We start from the raw sequence: 10,953 nt of genomic DNA on the forward strand, positions 1-10,953 counted from the left end.
TAAAATTATTGTAACAAAAGTTTTGATATTTTAAAAATAATGTTATTGTATGGGATAATGGATACTAGTTATTGCAATCATGACATTTTTTGGTAATAAGTTATTGCAACAACATTAAGGTGTTGTAACAAAAAATTTTGTAGTAAAATGTTATTGTTTTGAGTTTGGCCTATTGCAACAACACATTTAGTTGTGATAAATGTACATTTTGTTTTAACAATTAATTTCGTTGCAATACATAGTTTATTACAACAAAATTTTAAAAGTTATTGCAACGATAAAATACTAATACTCTAGCATGTCAATGTTCAATGGCAAAGGGACAAGCAATTCCACGCAAAAATTCACACTTCTAGTTTTTGTGTAGCTAATTCAAATAGATATCCTTTTTATGATTGCATGCTAAAAGGTTCTTTAGGGTCTCATTTGTTCCAAAACGTTTCTAAGATTTTGGATTAGAAGACAAGATATTGTATTGCAATTGGGGCGGCTAGAGGGATGGCCTACCTTGAGTAGAGTTTCCAAGATTTCACCATACATTGTGACATCAATCCCAATAACAAATTGTTGGAAGTTGAGTATCATCCAAAAGTGGTCAATTTTGGTCTTGCAAAGATGATTAGTCGGGATTTTAGTTGGGTTCTAACCAATCTAAAAGGAACTATGTGCTATTTTGCACAATAATGGATCAACGTTGAAGCTATCACTTTAAAGCTAATGTATATAACTATGGAAAAGTTCTATTTGAGATTATATTTGGTAAAAGAAGTGGTATGCCAAATGATGAATTTGATAACTACTTCCCAACTCAAGTTATAGTTGCACTAAAGAAGGGGGAAGACCTTTTAACTCTGTTAGATTACAAATTAAAAGGAAGTACCAAAATGGAGCAGCTCATTAGAGCTTGCAAAGTTTCCTGTTGGTGCATCCAAGATGACCTTGGAGATGGGCCAACCATGGGGCAAGTAGTCAATATGTTTGAAGGAAATATATAAGTAGAGCTGCCTCAAATTCCACATTCATTCCAAAGCCAATTGAAAAGCTCAACTGGGTCCCTTGTTTTTATGAGCTTGGGACTTCTTTGAATTCACATTAATAGGAACAAGGTACTGCCTCAATTCTGTCTTTATCATCTATGAACTCTTTTGTAGTGAAAATAATGCTTGCCCACCTATTTTCTAGTGATGTTACTGTTCTTTTTATTGTACCTTTTCTAGTGATCTTATTTTTATTTAGTCCTCTCTTCAATTCTTTGAGTGGCAGTACTAATAATAGTGATTTCACTTAGGTAGTTAGAAATATGTTTTATGGTGTTTCTAGAACAAGACTGGTTTTGAACCAAGAAACCAAGAAAAGTGGGGTGGGTGGGGATATAGGTGGGAAAGGATGGGGCACGTGGGAAAGCTTAAGAATTTTTTTTTTTTTTTTTGGGTGTTACATATAGCGACATTTTTAAAAACGCGGCTATAGGTCACGCTTTAGTGACATATTTATACGGTTGGACTTATAGCCGTGTTTTCTAAAAAACGCGGCTATAGGTTTATCGGTAGAAAAATTATTTGGCTGTACCTATAGCTGCGTTTTTGAAAAACGCGGCTAAAGGTCAGCTATAGCCGCCTTTTTTTAGAAAATGCAGCTATAGGTTCCTTTTAAAAAGAATTATTCAGATGGACCTATAGCCACGTTTAGAAACGCGGCTATAGGTTAGCTATAGCCGCGTTTTTGAAAAACGCAGCTATAGCATGAGAATTTAACAAATGCAGCTATAGGTTAGCTATAGCCGCGTTTTTTGTAAACGCGGCTATAGCCCGCGTTTTTTTGTAGTGATGGAACAGGTCTTGTATAACATAAGGAAACCTCAATGACAAGAGCAAACAATGCTAGCTGATCTACACTACCTACAACAACATGGTTTAGATCTCACAATTAAAATTGTTCCATGTCTGACATAATAGATAAAGCCTTAGTAGCTTCGAATATGCCTGTACACCAAAGCTGGGTTAATCCAGCAATTTTGTAACGCTTCTGGTAATGTTCTCGAACTCTCTTTTATCTTGGTATTGAAAAAAAAGTTATAACAATATGATTATCAACTGTAATTATAGAAATAGCAAACAGGTATCCGTTTTTTTAATATAAATTTAGACAGAGATAGCAGTTTAAACGGAGACGAAACAAGATCCCACTGTATTTAAATCAAAGATATATATATATATACACAAACGTTAACATATATACTCACATGTATGTATTCTTCTTGTTTACATGAGCTAGACTCCTGGTATTGGCATCTTTAACGCACTACAACTAGTCCACAAAAAATAATCTGATGAGATGTGACACGATACAAATTTTCAGGCAAATCAAGATTAATGTAGCCATAGCTGGCAGCCTTGTAGGTCTATTTCCCTCACTTTTGCATTAGCAAAGGTATTTCCATCAAAATGAATGTAAATGTTATGAACTAGGATTTGAAAAGAGGGATAAAAAAAATAAAAATCATCCTCAGTGGCCTCCCCTGCACTTTCTCCAAATCTGGTGCTCAAGAAAAGCAAATAAAAAGTTACAGATGAAAAAACACATGGGTGAAAATATCAAAAATTTATCATTAGTAGGGAAAAAAAAAGATTAAAAACAAGAAGCACAAAGAATGCTTCATAGAGTTTGACAAATATTTCTAGCTTTCGAACAAAAATGTATCATTTATGAGTTGCTGCTCAAAATACAAAGATCATAGTGTAGAAAATATACCATTTAGTAATAAGACCATAGAAATATCTATGAACTATGCATCTTCACTGAAGTTTACTCAAAAAGTATAGATAGATCAAATTTATGATCTAATTATCTGATAATATAGATTTTAAATGAATGAGTAATTGATGAATCAAAAGATATATTTGAACTCTGCACAAGATGCTGCTTGCTGCTCCCCATATCTCTAAAATGGCTTATATTCACACACGTTTATATGTTTTGTTTATAGATTTACCTCTTTGTGACCATTCTGGTTGTTGCCCTGGAGGTGGCAGACAGAGCTTGTATTTCAGCTACTTCAGCCGCATCTAAAATCTTGTCTGTAATTGGCAAGATGGATCACTTTAATTCTATGAATTTATATACTATTTAAAACATGACTTTCTCGCTGTAAATCTGATAAGGTTTAAACTTACTGACAGCATCAAGTGAAGCTAAGAGGACCTCTCCTGGCATCATGTTTAGAAATGCCTTCCCAGCTTGGATTTAACCACAGGTTTCATCACTGATCCAGTGGCAAAACCAATACCGTCAAGCATGGATTTGCTTAACTTCTCTGTCATCTTGGACAGCTTTCTCACACTAAAAACAAACAGCAAAACACAATAACAACCTTCAGCAAAAAACATAAGTATAAAGAAATTCATGTTTACACAATATTCTAATGAAACAGCTAAATTATTTGGGAATTGAAATACCGTTTTAAGCTTTTGTTGACTCCACTCTTCTTTGTGGCACCCGCACTTCTATTGCTATTACTTCTTGGTTTGACACCATTTTTCTCCTCCACAGCTGTAGTTATAATCATTTCTCCTCCTTTTTGGACCTGCAATTGTCCTTGATCTTTATGTATAGAATGATACTTGTATTCTGGCGAAAACAGATTTTATCTTTTTCACCGGATCATAATTAAAAAGACTAGATTTTATGATGTGACATGGTAATTCTGGTATCGAGTATGAGCATAGTTACGCGAGATCTTCAAATCATTGTTGGCTTGAATTTAGGTGCAATGTTATCTTCTCCCTTTGTCTTGCAGTAATTCAACTAGCTGAAGAAGAATTTTAGCAAGAAATCCATATGATACATCATGTCTTTTTAGTTGCTTTGTGCTCTCCATTTTTCTTTTTCTCAAACAATATGGGTTGTGTTAGGCTTCAGTTGATGAATTTACCATAAAATTATCATTTTGGTCCCCAAAATATTTAAAGACATTAATTTGGTCCGTCCGACTTCTGTCCATGTTTTTCTTGCATTTACCATGTTCACCCCATCATTATCATTCTCTAAGGGTCTTATCCCAGTTTCAAAGGGGAGGGCAAGTATCATATGCACTAAAATGTCACGCTTCTCATACGTGCCCCAACTCTCTCACCATTTTATTGTCTCCATCAGTGACACTTTATCAGAGAAACAGTTTTTGTAACACCTTATCTCTTCTCCAACATACTTAATAAATCTCGGTCTGTCCACAAATTCCCTCCATAGCACATAAAAGTCATGAACTCAAAATCATCCTTCCTAAAACATAAACACACAATATACACAAACTTAAGTTTAAAACATGACAATCAGGCACCACTGTCATGCAAAACAATATACACAAACTCAACTAAGGGACCACTTTCAATAATAAAATACCAATACAAAACAACAACAAAGAGTCAAAGATTAAGAGGCATAAACGAAAAAAAAATGTGCAGAAGCAAAGACATACAATCCAGGGTCACTTTTAAAGCAAACAATTGTTGCAATCACAATCACAATTCTTTCTAAATTTGTGGAACCAAAATTGAATTCAGGACGTTTAAGGGACAACAGGTGCAATTTATTCATGAATTGCGTTTATGTCACTTATGAACAGTTTTTTTTCTTTTTTTCTTTTTTGTGGTACTTTTATCTTAAAATTCTCTCTTTTCTAATGTAAACCTCAGGAACTAATACAATTAATTGTGATGACTGACACCAACCAAGAAAGCAACTAAATTTCCTCATTTCTCTTGCATGTTTCGATATTTTAATTCCTAAACAAACCTGGTTGGTGTAAGCATTGCTGCATTTGAATATCCCCCTAACAATCTGACCAGTCCCCCCTGCAATTGCCTTGGCCAACACATTATTATAGTCATCCATCCTCGGAGCAAACTCTTTCCAATCAACATTTTTATTTCTAGCATATTCCGAACCAGAAAAGCACGTATGCTCCTTCAAAAACGAGTCCAGAAAGCCCAAGTTGCTACCAGACTGCTCAGAAAAAGTGACTCCATAACTCAGAGGATCACCATCTTTCATTGGCAGCGAGAATAAGTAGTGAAAAGCATCAACCTTCACTACTGGCTCATCCTTCGTCAAAGGCCACTGAAGATCCTCACCAACTTTTATGATAGTTGCAAGAGAAACATTCTCATCTGAGATTTTAACAAGCATAAACTCTCCGCTTGAGAGTTCTACAGCTTCTCCTTCATCCATCAGATGTACTTTGCTTCCTGGTATACGTAAAAGAACCTCTTGTTTGAGATATCTTGGTTCTGGGTTTTCTTGCATAGCTTCAGAGAAGGAAGTTTGCACGGGAGATGGGGTTTTGGAGTTGCAGAAGCTGAAACAGCCCATTTTCTTCTCAGCTGTTGTTGCTACTTTCTTTGGTTAGAAGGGAACTATTTGTGGTATAAAGGGATAGGTACAAAGATGAAAAGCGGATTGACTATAAGAAGAAAAGTGAAACGGTGATTGATTCTTTTTTGAGTTGTAGAGCTTTATTTTATTCCTATTCCTATTATTCCTAATGAATGATTTTGGGTTAAGATATGTGACTTTCGGTGGAGAAAAAAATGAGAGCATGAGTGCATGACAGACTGCATGTGAATGTGATGGTTTGTCATCGCCGACGCCTCACTACAATGTGAACATAAGATTTAAAATTTTAACGCTACTACTCCTGCTGAGTTCTTTTACATGTTACAACTTACAACCATTGTTGGCAGTGATTAGACAGGGCTCATCTGACTTTCTTGTCCTTGGTTAGCTCCATTATGATTTATGGGAGGATTTATAGAATTATAGTTTCTTTTGCTAACCAAATAGAGAGTAGCGGGCCACAGTTGCCCAGTATCCAATGTTTGAATGGCATAAATCGAAACAGGAGAAAAGTGATATTAGAGATACTGTTACATAACAAAATTTATTTGTACCACAAAAATAATTCAAACATTTATTTATTATAGTGTTGACTTATTGTCATTAAAAGTTCTGAAATAAAATTTGTAATAATTTTAGCATTTTTTATAAATAAATAAAAATTGAAATTTTTTTTAACAGATTTATAGTTGAACTTTTCTAATATATATAAGAGTTTACATGGGTAATTTCAAATGGATAAGGCATTTACACAACACCTGGATGCTAGTGCTTGGAAATGAGAGAGTAAAGTTGAAGCAAGGGAAAATATATATTTCGAGCAAGATAAAAAATAAAACTTTTTCTTTTTTAATGGAAACCTTTTATGGTTTGAGTGGGAGAAAACCATGAGCTGAGAGCTGAGGCCAGTTGAATAATCTCCAAAGGCGGCTTGATGCATTTGGGGTCCTTAGACGAAAAATAATTTGAGACTTTTTATATATATAAATATGCATATTTTTTATTTAAACTCTATTCTCTTGTTTTAGATATAAAATTACTAATTAATCACAAAGATTTTTTTTTATTTTTTAGAAAGTCTATAGATACAAAAAATTTAACAAAACATTTCACATCTGTTGATGTGATAGATTGGTAGTGATAAGTAAAAAAGGTAATGTTAGTGGTGAACTTAAATACAAACAAGTAAAAATTTGCTAGCTCAATTTTGTGAAAAATAATGTGAAATTCTATGCATTGCTTTTTTCTTTTATAGAAATGCAACATTCACAATATTTTTACAACAATTCATAGGTGTTAAATTGTTACTAGTTTTAATTTGAACCCACCACTGAAATTACTTTTTTGCCAACTAATAACAGCCAATAACAACTAACATTTAAAATTTTTTGTGAAAAATATTATAGACGTAGCATTTTTCTCTCTTTTTTCTTCTTTTTCATATGATAAAAAATATTATTTTATTTATTAGTTAATAGTTAGGCACTTAGGCTTAATTAATATTATTACAATGAAATAAATAACTCTATTGGTTAAATTTTAAGAACTTTTTTCTACTTTGGGGCCTTAGATGACTGCCTTATTCACCTATACTGTAGAGCTGACCCTGATAATCCCACTACGTTTTGAAGAATAAATTACACTGATGAATCTATTTACAATTACAAGAGAGAAAGAAGAAGCGAAAGAGAGCTATTTGGAAAATGGAAGCTCCAAACGTATGAAGAATTGCTGTTTCTTAGGTCTTCTTTATCACCATTTTGTATTAGTAGGGGAGAGAAGTTGTAAAGATGCGTTGCCTTTGCATTGGACAATATAATTCCTTCTCATTGCACAATAATGTCTTAAAAAGATTCTTCATGCACACGCTTCTGTTTAAATTTGCGAGAATATATCCAAAATTATGTTATTGTTGGGGTAATTATTAAGTACTCTCGAAGTACTATAAATGCGTATTCCCCTCTCTCACATACTCACATAGTAGTAGATCTTATTAATTAAATTTATGATGGAACCCATAATTTATGTGAAAGAGGGAAGTACGCATTTATAATACCCTCGGAGTATTCAATAATATTCCTATTGTTAGAGTAGTGGTCCCTAGATGCTAAATGAAGCCGCTCACCTATATCTAACATTATTACTCTACCATGCTATCATAATAGTTGAAGGAGTACATGGTCTAAGGACTTTTGCATAATGAGAAATGGTTAATGACTAATGGCTACATAACTTGGCCTGATACCTATGTCTTTTTCAATGTCTAGAGGTTAATGAATAGAAAAATAACTTTTACACGTGTAGTAAAACACAACTTATTTTAAATTGAAATCTTGACTTGAGTTGTGTGTTAGTAATAGTGTGTGTAACAAAATTATATTGCATGTATAACAAAATTAAAGTAGCCATATTGTTTATACTATAAAAATAATTATATTGATAAGAGCATATTGTAGGCATAAAGCCACTCATAATCCTAGAGATGATGACACATAAATTGGCGACTATGCCAAGTGTTAGTTTGGTAGCCACATTACGTGTGTTTTGGCAAATAATGGGCTTGTTTGGTAATAGTTTTTAAGTATTGTTATTTAAAATGATGTGAAAACTATGGTTTAAAAAGTGTTGTAAAAATACGTATTTAAAATACTCATAATACAAAAAATGTGTTTGGTACCATGTTTCAACAACATATTTTAAGATGTGTAAAAAGATAATTGTGTGCTTGGTATGTGTATGTATTTATTTTTTTTTTTAAAGTAGTAACTTTCTGACATTACAATTATTTTATTAATATTTATCAGAGAAGAGAATTTCCCACGCTATTTCTAGTTGGTCTTCTTCAATTCTTTTTCTTCCTCTGCTCTCTTCTTCCTCTTCAGAAAATTTCTTCCTCCTATTAAAAAAAAAAAAAAAAAACCACAATCGTTTGCTTAAAAAAAAACAGCAGCCCACTCTCATTACTCTTCTAAAAAAAATAATGAATCCTTTGCCCAAAAAAAAAAAAAAAACCTCTAGGAAGAAAAAGACCGTGAGAGAGAGAGAGCGAGATGAGAAGTAATGGAGGTGAAGAGNATTGAAAGAGAGAGAAGGGGCTACCACCTTTAATGAATGCATACAAAACCTTTCTTACGCACATGGGTTCTGGATGTGGGTCTGAGATGAGAAGTAATGGAGGTGAAGAGAGACATAAAGAAATTTGAAAGTGAAGAGAGAAGGAAGCGTGAAAAAGAAGAAGAAATAAAAAGAAAGAAATAAAGAAAAAGGAAGAAAAGATGAGGCATGTTGGTAATTGGTCAGCGTGAGAGAGAGTTGTAGTTAATGTTAGGCCTTATCAAGTGAGTCCCACACTTTTCTAAATACTTACAAAATAAACTATTGAACAATGTTACTTGAAAAGCTCTCTAAATACAGTGTTTAAACATCCTAAATTGAGAATTGTGACTCAAACGCTCCAAAAAAAACACTTCTACCAAACACATTGTTTTTTTTGGGGTTTACAGTTTTTAGCATTTAAACACTAAAAAATATTGTTTGGAATCGCTTACCAAACAGGCTCTATGCCACATGGAATGTCACTTGTCAAATAATTAAAAAACTTGAAGACACTTGTTGTAGATACTGTATTTTGTCCGCTCTTGATCATTTTTTTCACCGGGGGACCGTGGGAACATCTAGATTGACAGGGTACAACCCGTTCGGCCATCGAAGCACTCAAAGTGTCTTTTTAAGTCAAATTAACTAAAATGCCACTGGTCAACCCAGGGTTAATTGAAGGTTAAATTTGGTTAAAAGCACCCCAAAACGACATTTTTCATATTTTTATATCAAATCGAGGTAATTGGAGATTTTTGTCAATTTTGACTAAGTTTGTCCCAAGGTTGACTCTTGAAAGCGACATGAAAACTTAATTTTGATCCAACGATCAGAATGGGTTGGAACCAATTTCATTTCTCATGGGTCGAAATCAGAGTTGAAAAGGTTGAGATATCTTGAAAACCGTGCTAGGCGCATCAATTCTCAAGGCCATAACTTTTTATTTGACCGTTGGATTTTCAAATTTTCAAACTGTCAACTATTCTAGAAACTGGACATCCATATCTTTCCATTGGTACCAAGATCAACTCAATTAGAGTTTAGGAAGGCCTTCAAATGATCAATCGAAGTCAGAACTGAGAAGTGGGGGAAAAGGACAAGATTGATGACATCAACAGTTAGGTCTAATGCACCGATGCACCGGCTTGGCCCAATGCACCCTAAGGGTGCACCGAAAGCTGAAGGGTCACAAAATCAACAATTTAACCCCCAAACCCCCCCCCCCCACCCCCCCCCCCGATATTGATTAAAACGAATTTTGGGAATTTGGACATTTTTCTTGGTAGTCTCTCTCTCTCTCCTTCCTCCTAATTTCTCTCCAAAAACATACCCAAAAAAAAAAAACCACTGTTTTCTCTTCTTTTTCATAAATCAAGAGGTAGTGTTCTTACTCTCATCTCACTCTCTTTGGTCCATATACCTTGGATTTGAGGTTTAGGAATGTAGATGTTTTATTGCTCTCTAGCATGTTTTATTTCTTTTCTAGCATGTCTATTGCTTTCTTAACATGTTTTATTGCTTTGATGTTATTGGCCTAGCCTTCTTGGGCTAGGATATGTCTACATTTCTTATTTATGTGCTTCTTGTCATGTTTATGAGCTTAAAGTTTTGTTTGGATGCTATGCTTAGTGCTTTTTATAGATTTATACATCTTGTTTGTGTTTCTTTCTGGTGTTTTGGTTTTTGGGTAGGGTGTAGATATAGAGTTAGTGGTCTAGGCCTACATCCATACACATGAATACAACAAAGGATTTGGATTGGTTCCTTTTTGCATGTTTATGCTTTCTTTGGTCTTTCACATGTGTTTGTGATTGGATCCGTACTTCTATGCCTAGATCTCATTTCTCACATCCTTACCATGCTTCACATGTCTTGTTTCCCTTTGTGGGTTTGTGCTTGTTGGACTTTGGGGCCTTTTTGTTTGTTTGGTTGCATCCTTCCACCTTTATGTGGCTTGTTTGGATGCAACCATGTGTGAGAGTACATCTTCATGATGGTGGCTTACTTGCCACTTGTCTTTCTCTCCTTTGTTTTGCTTTGCTTGTTAGGGTTTCTCATCTTAGCCTTGTATGTGCCTTATAACATGATTAGCTTTCCCCTTTGTGTGATGATATGCTTAGTCTCTTTTATGCTTTCTTTGTGCCTTCTTGTTTGGTTTCCTTGCTTTTGTTTGCATCTTTGCATCTTTGTTTATATGTTCATGCATGTGTCTTTGTGCGCTTGTTGTGTCATCAAGCATCATTCCTACCTATGATTTCATGCAGGTTCACACCTGTCTTTGTACATGAAATCTCGAGTCCCTTTTTAGGAACGCTACTTGATGGCATAGGTGTCGTCCGTACTCCAATATAATGGAACTACGGACCCTAAATCGAAACTTACATTTGTCTTTCAAGGACACCTTTTCTTGTTTGCTTGTTTGATAACATGTTTGTTTACTCCTTTGTATGTCTCCTTTCCTTTGCT

General features: G+C 34.3%; 1 protein-coding gene across 1 annotated transcript; it reads right to left on the reverse strand.

The window, feature by feature from the left end:
• Positions 1–2,369: 2,369 nt before the first annotated feature.
• On the reverse strand, positions 2,370–5,541 carry LOC112024809 (senescence/dehydration-associated protein At4g35985, chloroplastic). The gene is given in 6 exon segments (XM_024057462.2): positions 2,370–2,535; positions 2,993–3,077; positions 3,174–3,242; positions 3,245–3,339; positions 3,456–3,583; positions 4,792–5,541. Coding segments are annotated over 6 exon segments (1,119 nt in total). The 5' UTR covers positions 5,368–5,541.
• Positions 5,542–10,953: the final 5,412 nt, after the last annotated feature.

The sequence above is a fragment of the Quercus suber genome, unplaced genomic scaffold, assembly GCF_002906115.3.
Source record: "Quercus suber isolate HL8 unplaced genomic scaffold, Cork oak 2.0 scaffold_238, whole genome shotgun sequence".
NCBI classification, from domain to species: Eukaryota; Viridiplantae; Streptophyta; class Magnoliopsida; order Fagales; family Fagaceae; genus Quercus; species Quercus suber.